Here is a 21,550-nt window from a genome sequence, read left to right as displayed (position 1 = left end):
TATTTGCGTCATCTGAGGCTTTTTTGGCCAGAGGCTAGAGACTACAGCCAGTAGTAGGAGCTAGTTCTGCATGTTTTCAACCCGGCCATAGGGGTGGGATCTCACTCACAGAATGTAAATGCGCATGGTCGCACGGACATTCATAACGGAGCGGTGAGGAGCAAAGCGAGTGTTTTTTTAATGAATTCCTATGAAAGTTAAGCTTCCATAGACATGAACTGAAAATGCGCCAGACTGGACACGCACCGTGAATGACTGTGCGGCCATGAATGAATGCCCGTGCGGCCGTGCTCATTTTAGTTTTGCTTTAGAATTAGCGCAAAATGATCTCGTGAACACAAAATATCACATTCCTACGGGTTAATATGTCATGGCCACGACAAAACCAAGTGAACTGAACAGGTCCCCTCCCGGTCACCGTAGTAAAGGAGGGGCTTGCGATTCTCGATCTTACTTGGACTCCAGCAGCGCCGCCATGTTGAGGACGATAAACTGCAGGCAGGACAGTTTGAGCTGCTCAGCGTTGTACACGGTGGCAAACTCCAGCAACTCTGCTGCGTTCTTCAGCGTCACTGCACACAATACAACACTCTGAGTTAGATATTTTCAGGACGTGTCCAGGAATGTTGAAGCTTACCAGACAAAATCATCTCATTTCTGTGTCTATTTTGCACTGCAAGAGTTTTAGACTATGCATAGTACACTGCCTGGCCAAAAAAAAGTGACTGTCAATGTCAAATGTCCATGGTTGGATCATTATTGCAGTGATTATTATATTTCTAGCATGCTATATATGTTTGGCAACAGTTCTTCTAACCCTAGTTGATGGTTGTTTAAGAAATGAAAAGCTACACACTCCATGTAGGAAGACACATCACGGCCATATTCCAGGATGACAATGTCAAGATTCATCAGGCTCAAAAGAATGGTTGGGAGCATTGGAAATAAACTGATGGAAATATTTATTTTCACAACATTTTTGGTCAAGATCTTGTATTGCCAATGCAAGAGTCCAGCACTCTGTAAAGTCTCCTCCAGAACATCCCAAAGACTTTCAATGAATTTAAGATCTGGACTCAGAGGTGCCGATTCATGTGTGAAAATGATTCTTCATGCTCCCTCCCAACCATTCTTTCACATTCTGAGCTGATGAATCTTGACATTGTCATCCTGGAATATGGCCATATAATATGTAATATTCCTACATGGTTGTCTAAGGGTGTGTTCACACTTGTCATGTTTGGTTCGATTAAAACGAACCCTGGTGCGAGTGCTCGGTTAGTGCGGTTTATTTGAACATATGTGAACGCTGCCATACCAACCCAGGTGCGCACCATGCAAGCGGACCGAGGCCGCTAAAAAGACGGGTCTCGGTCCGCTTCCAAACTAACTCTGGTGTGGTTCGATTGAAATATGAACGCAACATGGACCAAAGACATGTAAACAAACCAAAAACAGGACGTGATGTCACAAGATGCCGCTACAAGTCAGCTGATTTGACGACGAGGTAAGATCGGTGTATCCAAAATGAGTAGAGGGCAAACGTGGAGCAACGAGGAGGTAAAGTCCTCATCAATATATGCAGATCTTCGTTTCTGCACAACGGAGGAAATCCTGCTGCTGTTTTGAATGTTTTGAACATTTTATGAGCTCGTTGTGAGTTCTCAGCTTGTAAAAATAAAACCATATGTACACGCATAAAATGATGGCGTTTAATCCAGCACACAGCATTGTTTTGAATGTTCGGTAAGCAAGCTCCGTCGCAAAATATACGTCATAAAAGCCGACCAATCAGGTTGTGACCGTATCCCTATGCCTTTGGTTCGGTAACTTTAGGTTCGCTGTTAAAAATGCCAGTGTGAACGCTAAGCAGACCAGGAATATATATTTTGTTTTTTGGTCCAGACCAAACGAACCAAACTACAAGTGTGAACGCACCCTAAGAAATGAAAAGCTACACACTCCATCAATTATGCCAAACGTATAACATGTTAGAAACATATGGCGCTTTTCCACTGCATGGTACTGCTTGGTACGACTCGGCTCGCTTTGCTTTTCCACTGGGTGGTACGACTCGGTTCAGCACGGCTCGGTTTACTTTTCCACTGCAGCTAGAACCACTTTAAAAGCGGGTGGGATTATAGAATGATCGTTATAATTGCGCCGCCTCTACTTCTCGGCATGAGGATGTTTTTAACCACAAGACGAAGAAGTTTGTTTTAAAGGAGGCTGATTGCAGCAAACAAAATACTACTAAAAATAAGAGAGTCTTAGGTAATCGTACAGCAAAGCGCAGACGACGACATACCCTTGTGTGCCGTCGAGCAAATCAAGTGAAGCTAATCTTGTATTTAGGGTCCTAACCGCTAAATCACTGTCACAAAAGCATATAATGGTAGTGACGATTTCCTTTGACCAATCAGTGATCTGCAGTGTTTACACATCACATTTTAGTATTGGTAAGGCACGCTTGAAACCTCAACCGAGGTGGTATTATTTAAGCGAACCGTACCATGCAGTGGAAAAGCGCCAATAATAATCACTGCAAAAATTATACAACCATAGACTCTTGCGATTTAATAACAATAAATCATGAAAATCAATAACAAAAATCAAGTCAAGTGAAAGATAAAAGCTTAAAGGATTAGTTCACTTTCAAATAAACTTTTGCTTATAGTTTACTTACCCCCTTGTCATCCAAGATATCCATGTCTTTCTGTCTTCAATCGAAAAGAAATGAAGATTTTTGATGAAAACATTTCAGGATATTTCTCCATATAATGGAAGTCAATAGACCCCAAACGGTTCAAGGTCCAAATGAGAGGTTCAGTACAGCTTCAAAAGGGCTTTAAACCACATCAAACGGTACCAGACGATCAATAAGGGTTTTATCTAGCGAAACAAGCGGCCATTTTTTTTTTTAAATAAATAAAGTTTAAGTTTTATTAGCACAAATGCTCGCCTTGCTCTGTTCAGTGATGCGCGCTCTTGACGTCACGTAAAACGCAATTACGCTGAAAAGGTCACACTAGACACAGGCGGAAGTACCGAGTCAGTGTTTACAAATCATTGATATCCATAATAAAGGCTAGATGTCTTACGGCGGAGTCTCTAACGTCATCACCGGCGGCCATCTTGTCACAGGTAGGGCTCTGTGGCTCCTGATGTAAGGCGAGTGATCTGCATGAACACAAATACTCTTATCTCACTGAAATCTTGACGGATTTACAAATGGTTTGGTTTCTTACAAACCTTATTAACGTGGCTATAATTATGGATGCTTGAAAAATGCTTTTCATAAGTATACAGTGTCATAACTACATCTCTGACGTTTATAACAAACCAAACAGTTTGAAAATCGGTAGAAAATTGAGCAAGTTATGGTTATTTAAAAAGTGCAAGCACCATGAAAACAAAGTTACGCGTGAGCGAGCTGCCTGTGACAAGATGGCCGCCAGGTGCGGATGTCGACCTCCATTGGCCAGCAGCGCAGACGAGACATCTAGCCTTTATTATGGATATCTATGTTACAAATGAGCTGAAGGAGGACCGTATACACATATTCAAACATCTTTGCGCCTGCGTCTAGTGTGACCTTTTCAACGTAATTGCGTTTTACGTGACGTCACGAGCGTGCATCACTGAACAGAGCAAGGCGAGCATTTGTGCTAATAAAACTTAAACTTTATTTATTTTTAAAAAAATGGCAGCTCGTTTCGCTAGATAAGACCCTTATTGATCGTCTGGTACCGTTTGATGTGGTTTAAAGCCCTTTTGAAGCTGTGCTGAACCTCTCATTTGGACCTTGAACCGTTTGGAGTCTATTGACTTCCATTATATGGAGAAATATCCTGAAATGTTTTCATCAAAAATCTTCATTTCATTTCGACTGAAGACAGAAAGACATGGATATCTTGGATGACAAGGGGGTGAGTAAATTATAAGCAAAAGTTTATTTGAAAGTGAACTAATCCTTTAATTGTTATATTATATATAATTGTTATATTGTTCATTTCCATGCTATTCAAAAGGGCAGTTGTTCTTGGAAGCTCTTGTATATTAGTCATGGAACTTTTTATTCACATTTCTTAAAAGAGAGCAGTGTTGGGGGTAACACATTACAAGTAACGCAAATAACGTAATTAGATGACTTTTTCAAATAACTAGTAATGCATACATTTTACATTTACAACAAAATATCAGAACATGGACAACTTTCCGTAACACTGAAAGAGAGACTTACAGTTCTCAGTGATGGCGACCTCACAGATCTCCTTCAGCCTAGTGATCAACAGCTGATCTGCCACCACAAGCACGTTACACACAAACTCCACATTCATAGACTCTGAGACACACAGAGAGACGAGATGTGTATTACACAAAGAGAGGGAGAAAAAAGTCAGGAAATAACAGCAAAGCGTAAAATCTGGGGTGAAACCTCGGACAGTGGGAGACTCGTCGGTGTAGATGTACTCCAGAATAACCTGCAGGACATCAGAGGTGGTGGGCATATCTAGGGCAGTGCAGCTGGTGGCCTGCAGAGGGCAGAAGAGATTACATTATAAAACCGCTCCAGTTCAGAGAGACCATGCTGCTTCATTGTTGTTTAATCGTACCTCTATCCAGGGGTTGCCCAACATACTGTTGAAGTACTCTGCAGGATTAAGAGAGTTGAAAAATACATTAGGTATTAAAATATGATCATTGATCATTTGTATAACTGTCCAAGCTGCTAAATGAAAGTGAATGGGGACTTTCAACAACGAAATTAAGGATCTTCAGTAAGAAACTTACATTTCAGTCTGTTTCTCACAAAAAAAGAACAAGTATTTTTATGTTTTCTAGTCATTTAGAGCTCAACTGATTACGTTTCTCTCCACTATCAGCTTAAAATCTCTTAGTTTTGCTTCCACAGGAGTCATCCGTGTATTAAACCTGTGGTAATGGTGACAGAATTTGGGGGTGAAGTGTCCATGAAAGACTAAAATGACTGGGAGTCAGTTATCATTGTCGCGAGTTTAGTCAGAGTAAACAGATACACTACCGTTCAAAAGATTGTGATGGGTATGTTTATGTTTTTGAAAGAAGTCTCTTCAAGACTGCATTAATTTAATAAAAAAATACAGTAACTTTTCTATGTGAATTTATTCCTGTGATCAAAGCTGTATTTTCAGCATCATTACTCCAGTCTTCAGTGTCACATGATCCTTCAGAAATCATTCTAATATGATGATTTGCTGCTCAAGAAACATTTCTGATTATTATTAATGTTAAAAACAGTTGTGCTGCTTCATATGTTTGTGGAAACGTGATACATATTATTTTTCAAGATTATTTGATGAATAGAAAGTTCAAAAGAATAGGATTTATTTGAAATATACATCTTTTGTAACATTATAAATGTTTTTACTGGCATTTTTGATGAATTTAATGCATTCTTGCTTTAACACTAGAACCGCCACGGGGAAAAATTCACCCATGATTGTGTTTCAAATGTACATGGCAGATTTTCAATAAAACATCCAAGTCTCCCAGTCATTGACTTTTACTAAAATTGTGCTTTTTACAATCCCCTGTTGTTAATAATTGTTTAGATAAAACCAGATAAAAAAATAAATTAAAAAAACGGGCCATTTATACCTATAAGCGCCAGTGGGTCAAATTTACCAATGTATAATTCCTTTATTTTCACACTGTGTTTGTGTGACTGTCTACAGTAAGCCAACGTGTTGCTCAATGCACGTTCAAATTAAGATGTTTTAGCCTATTTATAAATTTTCAAACTTTGGAAAAATCATGTATTGTAAGTCTGCCTGTTTCTTGAAAAACAACATTTCCGATCTATGATGTAATAAATAAAACGATTTATACATTTATCTCAAGTTTATTGGTGTTGTTATAAATGATGATATAACTAAACAAATGAATAATTAATTAGGTTAAACTGTGCACTTGAATTTGTTGTTGCACATGTCATACATTGTGTGTCATCCTTTGTCATTCATCCTATGCAGTGCGGTGAATTATTATTGCTCTTTATTGTCTATTTAGGGCATTTTAGTCATTTAATTAACATGGGTTATCATAATATGTGATAAATGACATTTTATTAAAATATTACACCACCCAAATATGCATTTCCTTCTAATTCTCGTTGTCATTGCAGGCTGATTTAGCCTATATTTCACCAAAAAGTGATTAGTGTAGCCTGCTTAAAATGGCATAAAACAACAGGACATGACTAACAATAATCATTTCATGACTCTAGATGTTACTTTGTGAAGACAGTGGCATAAAGCAGTGACATATTACGTTTTTTTAGCCGTTTCAAAACAGTAATCAATCATCTTGCATGGGTCAATTTTACCTGCTGGTGGTTTTAGATATACAGCGGCCCCTGGTGGTTCTAGTGTTAAACGTTAGTGTATTTATTTAACAAAAGTGAGGTTGTGAAGGATAGACATATACTGCCCTAAGTTCCTATTTTAAAGGGTTAGTTCACCCAAAAATGAAAATTCTGTCATTAATTACTCACCCTCATGTCGTTCGACATCCGTAAGACCTCCGTTCATATTCGGAACACAAATGAAGATATTTTTGTTGAAAGCTGATGGCTGAGAAAGGCTTCAGATAGGCCTCCATTGGCATTCAGTGCATTAATACTCCCAAGACCCGTCGTTACAAAGTCCATCTCACCACAGTGACTCTACAATAATTTTACGATGCGACGACAATAGTTTTTGTGCGCAAAAAAAAAAATCAAAATAACACCTTTATCCAACTTGTTCTTGTCTTCCGTGTGCCTCCACGACGCATGCGCGAGAATATGACGCAGATCCGGCGCTCGGACACATGACCCAGAAGCGAGGAGGAGATTTGTTTACAAGCAGAGGAAGACGCGCGTATCTAAGCTGTTGAATTCTACATTGATCGTGCTTTAGGTCTCAGCGTAGTTCTCAAAATGGGGCTAAAGTGCGCATTTCATGGATTCCCGAACGCTGGCGCTACGTCATATTCTCGCGCATGCGTCGTGGAGGCACACACGGAAGACAAGAAGAGGTTGGATAAAGTCGTTATTTTGATTTTTTTTTGCGCACTAAAACTATTGTCGTCGCATCGTAAAATTATTGTAGAGTCACTGTGGTGAGATGGACTTTGTAACGACGTTTTAAGTGCCTTTTATGGATCTTGGGAGTGTAAATGTACTGAATGCCAATGGAGGCCTATCTGAAGCCTTTCTCAGCCATCAGCTTTCAACTAAAATATCTTCATTTGTGTTCCGAATATGAACGGAGGTCTGACGGGTGTCGAACGACATGAGGGTGAGTAATTAATGACAGAATTTTCATTTTTGGGTGAACTAACCCTTTAAGACATTTTCAAAGCTTCATCAGCTGAACGGTACACAACAGCACAATGTAATAGACTTCTTCACCTTCCAACGCTCACAGTTTCAGTTTCATCTGAGTCAAATTGAATATGGTATCTGAATGATTCTGAATAAAATCTACGGCGGTGGACACAAGTGTGAAATAAAACATTTGATCTCACCCATCCGAGCGCACAAAACGCATTTGTGACAAGGAAACTCCTTCCCATCTTCAGAGCGCAGTGTGACGTCACAGAGGTACGAGCTGAGGACACACAACAAGAAGATCTGTATTCACAGCCACTCAAAGAGTGTATGACCTCGACTGATGTTTCTCAAAGGAACACACCATTTTTTCTGGTTGAGTCGTAGCTTGTTGCCCGTCTTCTTCTGCGCCACACTGATCTTCCCATTTTCAAACTTCACTCCATCAAGCCTAGTCAATCATAAAATACTTATTGATGCATTACAGCAATAGACAATAATAGCACCTCATTTATATGCATAAATATTAAAGGTACAGCAGCAAAAACAGGCAATTCAACCCATTTTTACAACAGCTAATATTCATATTTAAAGTACAGGGTGGCCAATATTTGGTATCCATCATATATTAATGATAACAAATTAGATATATATTGTTGAATTTAAATTAAGTCTTATTTTACAGAAAAAAAGGAAGTGATTATATATCGACCAGGCATAACATTATGACCAATATTTCCTAATATTGTGTCTTCCTAAACTCGTTGTTGTGCTCCTCAAACCATTCCTGTAGCATTTTTGCTTTGTGGCAGGGAGCATTATCTGCTCGCCGGTTCTCCACTGTTCCTTCCTTGGAGCACTTTTGATAGACACTGACCACTGGAGACTGCAATTTTGGAAATGCTCTTACCCAGCCGTCTAGCAATCACAATTTGGCCCTTGTCAAACTCGCTCAAATCCTTACGCTTGCCCATTTTTACTGCTTCTAACACATCAACTTTGAGGACAAAAGGTTCACTTGGCACCTGTTAGTGGAATATATTAGGCAGCGTGATGAAGAGATAATCAGTGTTTTTCACTTGATCCGTCAGTGATCATAATGTTATACCAGATCGGTGTGTGTATGTATGGGTGTAAACATGCTTCCTCCAAAAACACCTTGTTTTGACCCATTTATAAGGCAGAATTGCATGTATCCTTAATGTAGATGGCATATAGGCCGACTATCAGCCTTGTTAAAACAAATTATGACTGTTTTTGATGCAAGACACCTTGATTAACATCGTAGGTGAACGTGAAGGGAAAAAATACTCTACAAAAAGTATCTCACCGTGCGGAGAGACTCCCCAAGCCCAGTTTTTTGGCGACTCCCTGCAGCATCTTCACAGGGTTGCGTCCAGGTTCACCAATATTTCCGTTCTTAGCTTTTTTCCCAGACTTAGTGGTTTTACCCTTGGCTGCTTCCTCACAAGTCTCAGCAGGAAGAGAGCGGTACACCTCCAGAGCAGAGCGGTTCTCCAGCCCCAAAGCCTGTAGACTGTGGATAAGCTGCTGCTGTGGTTCGGGGTCAGAGCTCTGGTTGGAGCGGGGGATAATGGGCTGGGTCCCATGCACCAGCATCTCACAGGAGTCAGTGTAGATGAAGCGCAGCGCGTGCTCCAGCATCTCAGGAGGAACCTTCTCTAGAACCAGCAGGTCACAGCCCACCGCGTCCTCCCCTTTCTTCACCTCTCCATCACCCTCTTTGCAGCCATCGGGGAGGAGCAATTTACGGAAGAAGTCTGACCGCATGGACAGGATGTATTTATGTGCTGCAAAGGTGCGATCGCCGGCCTGCAGGGTCACGTCATGGATGCTGTCGGTCTCATCGGCTTCGGCCAAGAGGCGCTGGAAGTGCTGGGAGAATGTGGACCCAGAAGTGGTGGGAACTTCAAACAAGCTGAAAAAGCGAAGAAAAGTGAATGTAGGGCTGCATGATTAAACTACAGGGTTCCCACTTTTTCATGAACACCAGATTCAAGGACTTTCAAGGACTTTCTTTTATTTTAAATCAAGCACAATCAATACGATAAAGGTGGGTGTGTTACAGCCAAACTGCACAGTATATCAAATACCTACTGTACCTGTGTCTATCATTACTGCAGTAACGCTAAGGCATATACTGACAACTAAATAGGGGCATGCAACTTTTAAAATCTAATGAGGAAAGAGGCAGGTAGAGTGTACAAGAGGAGGAGCGAGTTTTAACGAGAGATGCAATTTTGCAGCTCTTATTTCTGCTTTTAACATTTATTTCACACTGGTTTTATTTTTTTATTTTTTTTAATAAATCATTACTTAATTAAAACATCAATATAGAGATAATATTGTATACATGAATTTTCCAATTAAATGAAAAGATATGGACACGTTAATTGTTAGGCATTAAAAATATGCTAAATTATTTATTAATCACCTGTACATGGTACCTTTTTAAAAATCTATTTTAAGACTTTTAAGACCTGCACAGAGTAATATCAGCATTTATGGAAAGTTTCCTAAACCATAAAATGACTGTTAAAAAAAGGACTTTCCTTTATATTAATACTAATACAACTTAATATTTGTACGCTCACACAGCATTTTTTCAGGTTTTTCCCGCTTCCTCCCCAATCAGTAGCGCTGTTTTTTTATGGCTTTGGCAGTGCATAAAGGCCAATTTTCGTAATAGCACCATGCTACTCTAACAAAATGTAGTTCACGCTTAATTCAAGCACTTTCAAGGACCTATGTTTGTTTTCAAGTACTTCCCAGGCCTTGAATCCATGTGTCTGAAATTCAAGGACTTTCATGTACTTTCAAGAAGCGTGGGAACCCTGAAACTAAATAAAAGCAATATCACATATGGTAGGGGTCTAACGGTACATGTACGAAAACAGTCAGTCACATGCGATCCACACTACATTCCAGAACGAGGCGCACGTGCTAATGCAACGCTGTTTGCTAACCGCCAGGAAACAGGAAAAAGAGCAGAAGAAGAAGAGACGATCTATACACCAACCCAAAACAAGAGCTCAGATGGAACGCAAGAGTTGCTAGTGCCCTATACGCTGAATTTCAATTCTTTTTTGACGCGCTGCACAAACTTCACAGAAAGGAAACCAGGACGGCAGAAAGCGGCATCGTGTTTGTTTTCTTAATTTTACAAAAGCACAATGATTTAGTTTTATTGTGCACTGTGTTCATTCACAAGTGAGCAGCTCAAGATCCACCGCCATCTGCTCTGAGTTTGAGTAATTTTAATTTGGCTCCATTAATGGTTCTTGAGAGTTTCTTACACCGGTGTGGACCAAACACTTTACAAGCAACAAGTGCTGCATTGAGCTCTGGCTGCACCACTGTGATAAACATTTTAGCTGAATGGTTTTAACTGAATAGTGAGTTTACAAACTGAAATTGGTCCTATTTACACTCTGCCACTTAATTAGTTTACTCTGATCGAATAGCTGTCCGATTGTGAGACGGATTGCAATCCAGCTGCACAAAAACACTTCAGGAGATAGTTTGAGACACAACAGGATAAGTTGGCTGTTGAAGCCACATGTACATTTTACACCTCCCAAAACAGCAAAAAATAAAAGTGAGAGATCGTGTTGTAGCGGCTCCCAGTAGCACGAATCTCCACAGATATGGCCCGCTGGAGATGAGCATCTCTCTTCAGTACTCAAACTGCCGCTAATTAAACTTAATGTTCAGTGTTGCATCCTAAAGCTTAACGCACATTCATCTGCATTAAATATTCTTTCACCAGTGTTGACGCCTCTCTCTCTCCTATTGCGGTTTTTGATCCTGAAATCAGCTAATGATAAAATGCAACATATTTCTTGCTTTTGCTGACGTGAATTTTTTTAAATCTGCATATAGCAGAAGAATTGAAGATAGGCGATACGTCCGTGATAATTAATGCGATATGGCTCAGCTTGTCAGTGAACTATGGCTCTGTGTAGTAAATGCCGCTCTATCTGAAAGCAGGTGATGGCGATTTACTGCTAATCAAGGAACCGGCTTTACTGACGAGATGCGCCTAACAATGTCATGCGATATATCGCCCAGCCCTACTTGTTTTTAGTCATTGATGTGGCCAAGTGTAAATGAAGCAGTTTTGACAACTCTGATAGCTTTATGATCAGTTTTTAAAAAAAAGCATGAAGTGACAAGTGTAAATAGGCCCTTAATGTGATAAGAGAAAAGCTGAGCTCCGTGGAACAAAAAAATTTAAGGATGAGCCGCAACCCTAAAATGGGGTTGTGGCAGATGGTAAATCTGTTCAGTTGGAACAACCGCCATGCAGCAGGGGGAAAACAATACTAAATACAAATAATACATTTTAAAAGGTAGGGTAGGTAATTTCAGTGAGGCTAGCAATTGCAAGCTAGCTTTAAGAGCGTCTCCAAAGCCACGCCTCATCCAAAACGCGAGTGTACACAGCCAGAGCAGAGTCTGCAAAGCGTCATGAGAGAGACGCCGTTAAATAGCGAACGAATTCAGACCAAATGCAATGATTGGACAAACATTTTTTGGTCCTGAAACTTTCAGAGATGATATATGTCCATTTTTTAAAGGATTAGTTCACTTCAAAATGAATATTTCCTGATAATTTACTCACTCCCATGCCATCCAAGATGTTCATGTCTTTCTTTCTTAAGTGGAAAAGAAATTACGTTTTTGAGGAAAATATTTAATTACTTTTCTCCACATAATGGACTTCAATGGCAAACAACGGTTGAAGGTCCAAATCAATGCAGTTTCAAAGGAAGGGCTTCAGAGGCCCTGCACGATCCCAGCTGAGGAATAGGGTCTTATCTAACAAAACCACCGGTCATTTTCTAAAGAAAAATAAACATTTATATACTTTAACTAAATGGCTCATTTTGCGCTGCTCTGCGACGTGCCAGGGATTACGTAATCACATCGGAAAGAAATAAAGGGTGTGACCTAGGGCTGTGCAATTAATCGAATTTCGATTTCGCCTCCCAACGATCACCAAAATAGTACAATCGAGAAAAAACGATTATTTTGCCATGTTCAGTTTTGCAAGAACACTCTTATTTTGTCTTGCGTTCTGAATGAAACGCGCACGCGCTCATCCGCCCCTCCCGAAGCCACAAACTTTCTCAGATTGTGAGTCTCGTGTGCATATCATCCGCTGGAATTTAAAAACTCGGCGCGAGTAAAGATGGCAGAAGGAGGGCAGTTACAGCAGCGTTTGGTGAGCAAAAAAGGCAAAACCAACTCCGTTGTCTGGGAACAGTTTGGCTTTGAGGAATCAGACGACGAGCAGAAACATGCTACGTGCAAGATTTGCTACATGGCAGTGGCTGCGACGCAAGGGAACACCACGAATTTGTTTAACCACTTGAAAATTAAACAGAGTGACCTATGACAATCTAATAAAGAAACAAAAACTGACGAGAACAGGGGTGCCGTGTAAACGTCCTTTTTTCCCCTCATATTTTTCAAATAATTCTCTCTTTGTAAACTTTGTTCAATGCATGCGAGTGCTGCCGTATGTTTGAATATGACCAGTCGTTTTCACCGTCATCACCCGGGTTTAGTGCCAGAAGACGCGAATGAGAAGCCGTGCGCGCTGTGAGAAAATGTGTCTCTGTGCGCTCATCCGAGAGCGCGCACACATCTCTCAGCGCGCAAATATTGAGTTCTCTTTCAAGTCTTGCTCTTGAACAGACAAACTCACACAAAACGTATGTCAACATGTCCATCTTGATGAGTATCCTAGCAGACATAGTCTGTATATGCCTTAACCCTTAATCGCCCCTCAAGTTGGGTTTACGTTTGAGTCCCTTGGGGTCAGATAGACCCCAAACTTTTACAGAGCGATTGCATAAGGAAATATAATTTTTTTACATGGAAAACTATATATCTTTTTTTTTATTTACTTCTCAACTATACATTTATGCTGTGTTTTTGTGGGTATTTGGTAGTTTTTTACCTATTTACTGCACAAATACTTAACTATGTCATAAATTGGCTCATTAAAAAAAAATGTTTTATGAAAAAATCACTTGAATGATGATCTTAAATAAATATAAATAGTTTTTGGACATTGCTCTATGTGTTAGGAATAGAATACCGCCATCTGTAGGTTTGTGGAAAAACTTTAGGAATTATATTTAAAGAGAAAGAGAGTGCAATGACCACATTATCCAATAGAGGTCCATAGGGAAGTTATGCAGAAGTTAAGCTGCCTTTCATCTTCCTTTTATTTGCCCTTTTCCCTCTCTTTCTCATGATTGTTCCATGTTGCATTTGTGCTCTAGTATTTGTCCTTCATTTATGTATGGAATCTTTTCAGATTTATGCCAGTTTTGTTGATTTTATTTGCCAGTTTCTATAAAAATGCTTTGTTGCAGTCACACACATGTGTGTGTTTGTCTGTGTGTGTGCGTGTGTGTATGAGACAGAAAGTTCGTTCCACTTTGTGTTTATGCTCTAGGACCAGATCTTGATATAAATGTAGACATTTTTAGATTTATACTGGATTTAGTTGATTTGTTTTTACAAACAAAGTGAAAAAAAGCATTTTTTACATTTTCCCATTCATTGCCAAAATACAAAAAAATGCTCCAGACACCTGTGTTTGTGTGTGTGTGTGCGTGTGAGTGAACATGCTTGTTCCATATTGCATTTGTGCTCTAGTATTAGCACTTCATTTATGTATGAAAATCTTTCAGATTTATGCCAGTTTTGTTGATTTTATTTGCCAGTTTCTATAAAAATGCTCTCTGTTGCAGTCACACACATGTGTGTGTTTGTGTGTGTGTGTGTGTGTGTGTGCATGTGTGTATGAGACAGAAAGTTCGTTCTACTTTGTGTTTATGCTCTAGGACCAGACCTTGATATAAATGTGGAAATTTTCAGATTTATACTGGATTTAGTAAAAAAAAATTGACAAAGAAAGTGAAAAAAATGTATTTTTTACACTTTCCCATTCATTTTCAATGTGGGGTCATTTTTTACACACCTTTAGAACAACCAAATCAAGCCCAGATTTTTTGTGCATGTTTAGATAGATTATTTAGTAAAAGTCACCGAGTCTCATGGCCCTGAGATGAAGGGAACACTTTTAAAAAATGGAGGAAAAGTCCAGTGGGGTCAGCTGGACCCCAAGGGACGATTAAGGGTTAAGTGAACTTTATACGAGATATCCGATCATTAGGTCTTAAAGAGGCAGTAGCCTTTACTGCTGTCTGTTTAATGTCAAACAACAAAAGACAAGGATATCACTCACTGCTCTTGATTGAATAGCTTTTGTAAGTTTAATAGGATTCATCTTTAATTTATGCACTCAAATATGCAATGTTATTTTACATTTGATACATTTCTGTACCTGAAAACTAATGTTAGACGTACCTGAAAAGCATATCTAGCCGAACCATATTGTTGATCTTATTTATTTGTGGTTATCATTTTTACGTGAATACTTTTATACTTTGATTTGAATATGTGTTATATTATTTATTTTAATAGTTCAAAAAGTACAACAAATGTTACAATTTCAATTGAATTGTTGAAAGGTGTATTTTTAATAAATACAACACATTCCCAAAGTGATGTGAAATAATGGTGTTACATAATCGTGATTTCAATATTGACCAAAATAATCGTGATTATGATTTTTTCCATAATCGAGCAGCCCTAGTGTGACCTTTTTTTTGTAAAGGGCGTTTGCATTAGTCTTCGCACGTTCGCTTGAGGCGGTACTTTCACCTACGTCTAATGTGACCTTCCCGACGTGATTACGCAATCCGTGGTATGTCGCAGAGCAGCGCAAGATGAGCAATTTAGGGTAAATAAATGTTTCTTTTTTCTTGAAAATGACGATGGTTTCTCACTAGATAAGACCCTATTCCGCAGCTGGGATCGTGCAGAGCCTCTGAAGCCCTTCCTTTGAAACTGCATTGATTTGAACATTAAACATTTTGGTTGCCATTGAGGTCCATTGTGTGAAGAAAAATCCTGGAATGTTTTCCTCAAAAAAACTTAATTTCTTTTCGACTGAAGAAACAAAGACATGGACATCTTAGATGAGATGGGGGTGAGTAAATTATCAGGAAATGTTCATTTTAAAGTGAACTAATCCTTTAATATTTAGACCACTTCTGTTATTGATTGCTATCAGGATGTGAAGAGAGTTTCAACCAGAATAACAAAAAGTGTTTATGAAAAAAAAATGCCTACCCTACCTTTAACTAACCATAATTACTACATATTTAAGATACCAAAATAAACAGGTTTATCAACTGTTAAAAGGGAGGAGAGAATGCCAGCCATATATTTTGTTTCTGATGAAGGGTGTGAAGCTTTGTGTCCAATAAAACTACAGTATTATTATTATAACATGGCTGATCCTAATATAATATTTATAGTCTTGTGCTATATGTTGGTAAATCACACTTCTGGTGTTGTTTGTCTAGAAAAACTGTAAAGTGGGTAATTTCCTGGTTTTGATGAGCCTATGTAGTTCATGGTTATTTAAACAAAATCAGTGTTCGGGTTCGAAGGACATTTTGTTTACCTCTGTACAATAAACAACTTTGATGATCAGAAGGAACTGGAACCATTTAGTGACATCAGAAGCCAGAAATGTTAAACTCAAAACCCCAAAAATGTCTTCAGTCACACACATCTGTGAACCTAGTCATCATTATCTGCACCTGGTTTTGGGATCGGCTTGCAGCACTCCGAAATTCCGGCCGTTAGAATCCATGGTGATGCTGACGGCTCTGTGGACGTAATGAAGCTTCTCCAGACGGATTCGTTCATAAGCAACCCCTCCGTCTGTGTGGCCGGACACCTCCAAGTTATCTGACACAACAAAGCATATCTAGTTATGAAATTCTATTTTAATGTATATTTAGTTCAAACTGATGTTCTCAGTACCTTTTTTGTCCACAGCTTTCTTGTACTGTTCCAGCCACTGTCCACTGAAGCCCTCTCCATCTTGAGTAACAAACATCATGCTGTTCTTACTCAGGGCGATGTCTGACATGATGACCTGTCGTCCGTACGCCCAGCGACACGGCCTCACTGACGTGCCCATGGAGCGCCAGCAAAACACCTGCAAGAACATCAGAGAAAGACAGAAGAATAAAATGAATACAATGCCAGCTACATGGTTGCTCAAGTGTTCAGAGTGGTTGAAAGGGGTCTTACTGACTCAAGTCAAAAGAACACAAGAAAAAAATAAATACAAAAAATAATCAGGGGCCCTATGAAATCTCTCTCAAATTCAGTTTTTCAAGTTATATTTTTTCTGTATTCTGCCTTTTTCACTATTTACATTTTTCTGGATTACATTTTAATGGTTAACATTTCATTTTAGTAAATCAAAAAGCAAATCTAATCAGAAAACATACAGTTGAACAACAATTTATTAAAAGTTTAACCATTAAATTTAATCTTTTTGCCCAAATTCTGTGTTCCCCCTATTTTATTGGTTTAACAAAATTTTAATGTCTAATCAATTGAATCCATAATACTTTAACAATTTAATGATTAATTTACATTTGTACAAAAATAGGGATTATGTTTTTATTTTTTTCAGAAATTCTGTGGTGTGCTTTCAATTAAAGTATTTTGCAATGCTAATCAAGTTAGCATACAGCTATCAACATACAGTTTATCACGGCATAAAATAAGCAAAAAAATATATAAATTTCTGCTTCAAGCTATGATACGCTACCCCAGTTCAATTAATGGGGGGGGTCTAATGCCAGTCTAATGAGTTGGATGTATGATGAGTATTTCTGTGCCAAATACACTCCTTCAGGATTCAAACAAGTTTCGGAAAAAAAAAATTCCCAAGTATGGCCCTGTATGATATCATAAAAACATGTAATAAAAATCTATAGATAAGAAAACTGGTGCAAAATGAATAAAACATTACTAAAAAATTGGACCCCACTCCACTAACTGGCCTGCTGCAGCTGATAGTCTTTTATCAGGACCACAAGACTGAACATCTTGGTTAAACAGACATTAGAACCAGCTGAACATCACAGTATATTAAGTGGGGGGAGTCAACAATAAAACACTATTTGGACACTTATAAGTAGCTGGAATGGGTTAGTGGTTCAACAACCATTCAAGCAGCTAAGTATTGCTCACAGCATTTTACACAGAACTTGACAGAGTGACAAATGACTTATTTCTGTCATCTGATGCTAGTACCACTAGAACAAAGTGCTACTATATATCAAAGCATTATTTTACACAGGCTAGGGAATCATGTTGGCAAATATGGACTAGTTTGGTTTAGGTCCTACCTGTCAAATCGTTGCCACCGATTTGTGTAAATGAAAATCTGCCTGACCCGTTGCAAAATATGGCATGCCACAAGGCTTGGTCTGAGGACCTTTGTTGTTCTTGCACTTTAGGTGATAATATTAGGAAACATAGCATTTGCTGTCACTGTTATATAGACCACAAACATCTCCATACTTCTTCCAGATCAAATTTGTCCATGTTGGTGGATGCAAAGAATGCATGTCAAGAAATTTCCATTTGCCAAATTATGATTAACGGAAGCACCTTTTACAGCTACAGAGCAAAGCTAGACATTTTACTTTTAGTAGCTATATTGAGAGAGTGAGACTTTTTGAGATTGACTGTGTTTACATCAGTATTGTTGTCCCCCCTGTGAATACAAACAGCATCTTCATCTGACTCCTGAATGATAGATTCTCTCCTTCAGTAAAATAAAGGTATTGTGACAATTCCCTCGTGGGCATTTTTAGGCAGGAACATGTTTATTTGTATGGTAATGACAGTTGATTATCGGAACAGACCGTTTCAGGCTTTAACCCAATATTTAAAGTTAACCCAATCTCATCTTAAACTTAGTTATACAAGTAAATATTGGGTAATATTTTGATCCTGTTAGCGTCTCTGATGTGCATATTGAAGTTCAGTTCAGTGTCGTAAATCACTCACCCTTCCAGTTTCATCTAGAGCCAGAATCACCAGCTTCTCTCCTCCACCATCATGCAGAAGCTGAGGATCAATACGATGATCCAAACTACCACCGCTCACTAGAACTTTTTTCAGGTTCATCTGTCTGGAGAACAACACAAGGACAGTGTTGGACCTCCATCCAACTGAACATTGAACGTGGAATTGTAATTGTAATATTGCATAAAACATTTCCAAATAAAGCACCATTTCCATCCCATGTGTTCAAGAGAACAATTTTAACTTCCTGGCAAACTGACATGTATCAGCAATAAAATAATTCGGTAACACGTTACAATAAGGTCTCATTTGTGATCATTAGTATAATGTATTAACTAACATGAACAATACAGCGGTTACTGTATTTATTCATATTTGTTCATGTTAGTTAATAAAAATCCAGCTGTTCATTGTTTGTTCACAGTGCATGAACTAATGTAAACACACTTTTGATTTGAATAATGTATTAGTTGAATATGTTAAATGTTGAAATTAACATTAACAAAGATTAATAAATGCTGTAGAAGTGCAGTTCATTATTAGTTCATTTTAAAGCTCCTGTTACTCTTTTTACTTGCATTTCAGAGAGCTTTATTTTGTTATCTTTACTTTGGCTCAGGCATTTCAGAGCGACTAAAACAATATTTTAAAAGGTGTGTAATGAGATTGGTCCATTGGTTACTCCAGTTATCCTATCACACGATCTGTTGAGGTAAAGTCATGTAAGTTTTTTTTGTTGCACATCCAGGAATGTATTTGGAAAATGTTTGGAATTTGTTGGTTTCTTAAAAAAAAAGAGGATTAATTGAGTGCATACATTTTTTATGCTCATTTTAAGATTGTATGTGCATCTTGGCATTTCCATCTAGCTTTTTTTATGCAGTACCCCAAAATTTGCATAACAATATGTGGATGGAAACCTAGCTACCTGTTGCCAATTACATTTCAAGTTCTAAAAACTGTACAAAATCTGGTTTGCTAAGGCAACAACTGTCAAACTCTGGTCTCTGAACTCCACTCACTTGGAGGCCAGTTTCTTGCACTGATAATCTGCCAGCAGGTACACATCTCCCTTTTCGGTCACGCACACAGTGGCCCCATTGCCCGCTGCCGCCATAGTGATGGTCAAATCCTTGTGGTGCAGAGCGGACACCTGGCGAGGAACAGTCACGCACTTCTCTCCGTTGGGCTCCAGCAGGTAACCTGAATGTATCACAATGGTAAGACCACAACTTTTCATATGGGGATAGGCAAATGAAGCAGACTCTCTGATGAAATAGCATGTAGAGGATTTGCTAAACACCCGAGAGATTTCAAATCAGTTAAACAATCTGGGCTGCGTTTTCCAAAAGCATCGTAAGCCGAAGTAGATCGTAGAACTATGACCACCAATGGTCTCTATGATCAAATTAGCTCACAATGCTTTTGGCAAAGGCAGCCCAGAGTGTTTTCTGTGATAAACAGAACTGAGTACTTGAGCCTCTTACCAAGTTGGCCACCATTTAATCCTACGGTATATACCGCATCTCGGGTCCAAAGAACAGTGTGGAACCTGCCGGCTGCAACACCAATCACGGACCTCCCTTTCAGGGACTTGGATGTGACCTGTGGTCAATAGAAAATAACATAAAAAAAGCTATTTATGGAATTACCTAGAGTTTATCAAATTTGTGATACAGTGTGTCATGCATAAGACCAGGAGTCGGATTCACAAAAATCTTACGTAACTTTTTTGGGTAACACTTTACAATAAGGTTTCATTAGTTAATGTATTAATTAACATGAACTAACCATTAGTTGAATAAACCACGAACAGCTGTATTTGTATTGTTTGTTCACAGTGCATTAACTAATGTTAACAAGATTTTAATAATGCATTATTAAATGTTGAAATTAACAAAGACAAATAAATTCTGTTTTAGTGCAGTTCATGTTAACTAATGTAGTTAACTAAAGTTAGCTAATGAACCTTATTGTAAAGTGTTACCCTTTTTTGTTTACAATTTATATAATGAGTGAGTACATCATGAATCCATCTTTAAAACTGTATTTTTGTCTTATCCTGAATCCAAGGCCATAACCATGTCTTGAACATTGGAGGGAGGGGGGGCAATATTTATTTTATAATCATAAAACAGTGAACGAAATTCTAGGTCTAATTTTAGTTGGGAAATAATACTTTTGGGACTATTTACAAACAATATTTGCATTAATTTGCGTCAAATATATTATTAGTCCCGAGATTCTTCGCATTTGTGAATAAATACATAGATCTGCTAGTGACATTTGAATTCACTAGTGGTCTGATCGTATATATATATATGGACTATTTTAGACCAGACGGGACGACGACCGCTGCAGAGTAGCCCAGTATCTGCCTGACTCATCATATACATTGAACAGAGAGAAGCAAGCAGTTTTGTTTATTAACTGCTAGAGCGACAAATGTTACACAATGTACCTTTAAAGGAACACTGCACTTTTTTTGAAAATAGGCTCATTTTCCAGCTCCCCTAAAGGTTAACAGTTGAGTCTTACCGTTTTCTAATCCATTCAGCCGATCTCCGGGTCTGGCGGGAGCACTTTTAGCATAGCTTAGCATAGGTCATTGAATCTGATTGGACCGTTAGCATCTCGCTCAAAAAAATGACTAAAGAGTTTCAATATTTTTCCTATTTAAAACTTGACTCTTCTGTAGTTACATTGTGTACTAAGTGTGATTTTCAAGGCCGATATGGCTAGGAACTATTTTCCTTCATTTAGGAACAATCTTAGGGTTTTTTGTAGTGATTTGTTTACGAGCAGAGGAAGACGCGCGTGTCTCAGCTGTTGGATTCTACATTGATCGTGCTTTAGGTCTCGGCGTAGTTCTCAAAATGGGGCTTAAGTGCGCATTTCATGGATTCCCGAACGCCGGCGCTACGTCATATTCTCGCGCATGCGTCGTGGAGGCACACGGAAGACAAGAACAAGTTGGATAAAGGTGTTATTTTGATTTTTTTTTTGCGCACAAAAACTATTGTCGTCGCATCGTAAAATTATTGTAGAGCCACTGTGGTGAGATGGACTTTGTAACGACGTTTTAAGTGCCTTTCATGGGTCTTGGGAGTGTGAATGTACTGAATGCCAATGCAGGCCTATCTGAAGCCTTTCTCAGCATCAGCTTTCAACTAAAATATCTTCATT

The 21,550-nt window shown here is 38.7% G+C and overlaps 1 protein-coding gene across 1 annotated transcript in view; it reads right to left on the bottom strand.

Moving 5' to 3' along the window:
• ibtk (inhibitor of Bruton agammaglobulinemia tyrosine kinase) overlaps positions 1-21,550 on the bottom strand; it is a 55,501-nt gene that overhangs the window by 13,210 nt on the left and 20,741 nt on the right. The window contains exons 7-18 of the mRNA XM_079836538.1: positions 19,852-19,969; positions 19,387-19,567; positions 18,347-18,470; positions 16,295-16,472; positions 16,069-16,219; positions 8,685-9,293; positions 7,719-7,805; positions 7,552-7,634; positions 4,617-4,654; positions 4,439-4,535; positions 4,244-4,345; positions 455-572 (exon numbers count right to left, since the gene is read on the bottom strand). Of these exons, the coding sequence (XP_079692664.1) occupies positions 455-572; positions 4,244-4,345; positions 4,439-4,535; positions 4,617-4,654; positions 7,552-7,634; positions 7,719-7,805; positions 8,685-9,293; positions 16,069-16,219; positions 16,295-16,472; positions 18,347-18,470; positions 19,387-19,567; positions 19,852-19,969 (1,886 nt within the window). The remainder of the gene's footprint in view (positions 1-454; positions 573-4,243; positions 4,346-4,438; positions 4,536-4,616; positions 4,655-7,551; positions 7,635-7,718; positions 7,806-8,684; positions 9,294-16,068; positions 16,220-16,294; positions 16,473-18,346; positions 18,471-19,386; positions 19,568-19,851; positions 19,970-21,550) is intronic.

Source organism: Gobio gobio (assembly GCF_949357685.1).
Source record: "Gobio gobio genome assembly, chromosome: 15".
Classification (NCBI taxonomy): domain Eukaryota; kingdom Metazoa; phylum Chordata; class Actinopteri; order Cypriniformes; family Gobionidae; genus Gobio; species Gobio gobio.
The sequence above is the reverse complement of the archived record's forward strand: the minus strand, read 5'-3'. Positions and strand labels throughout refer to the sequence as shown.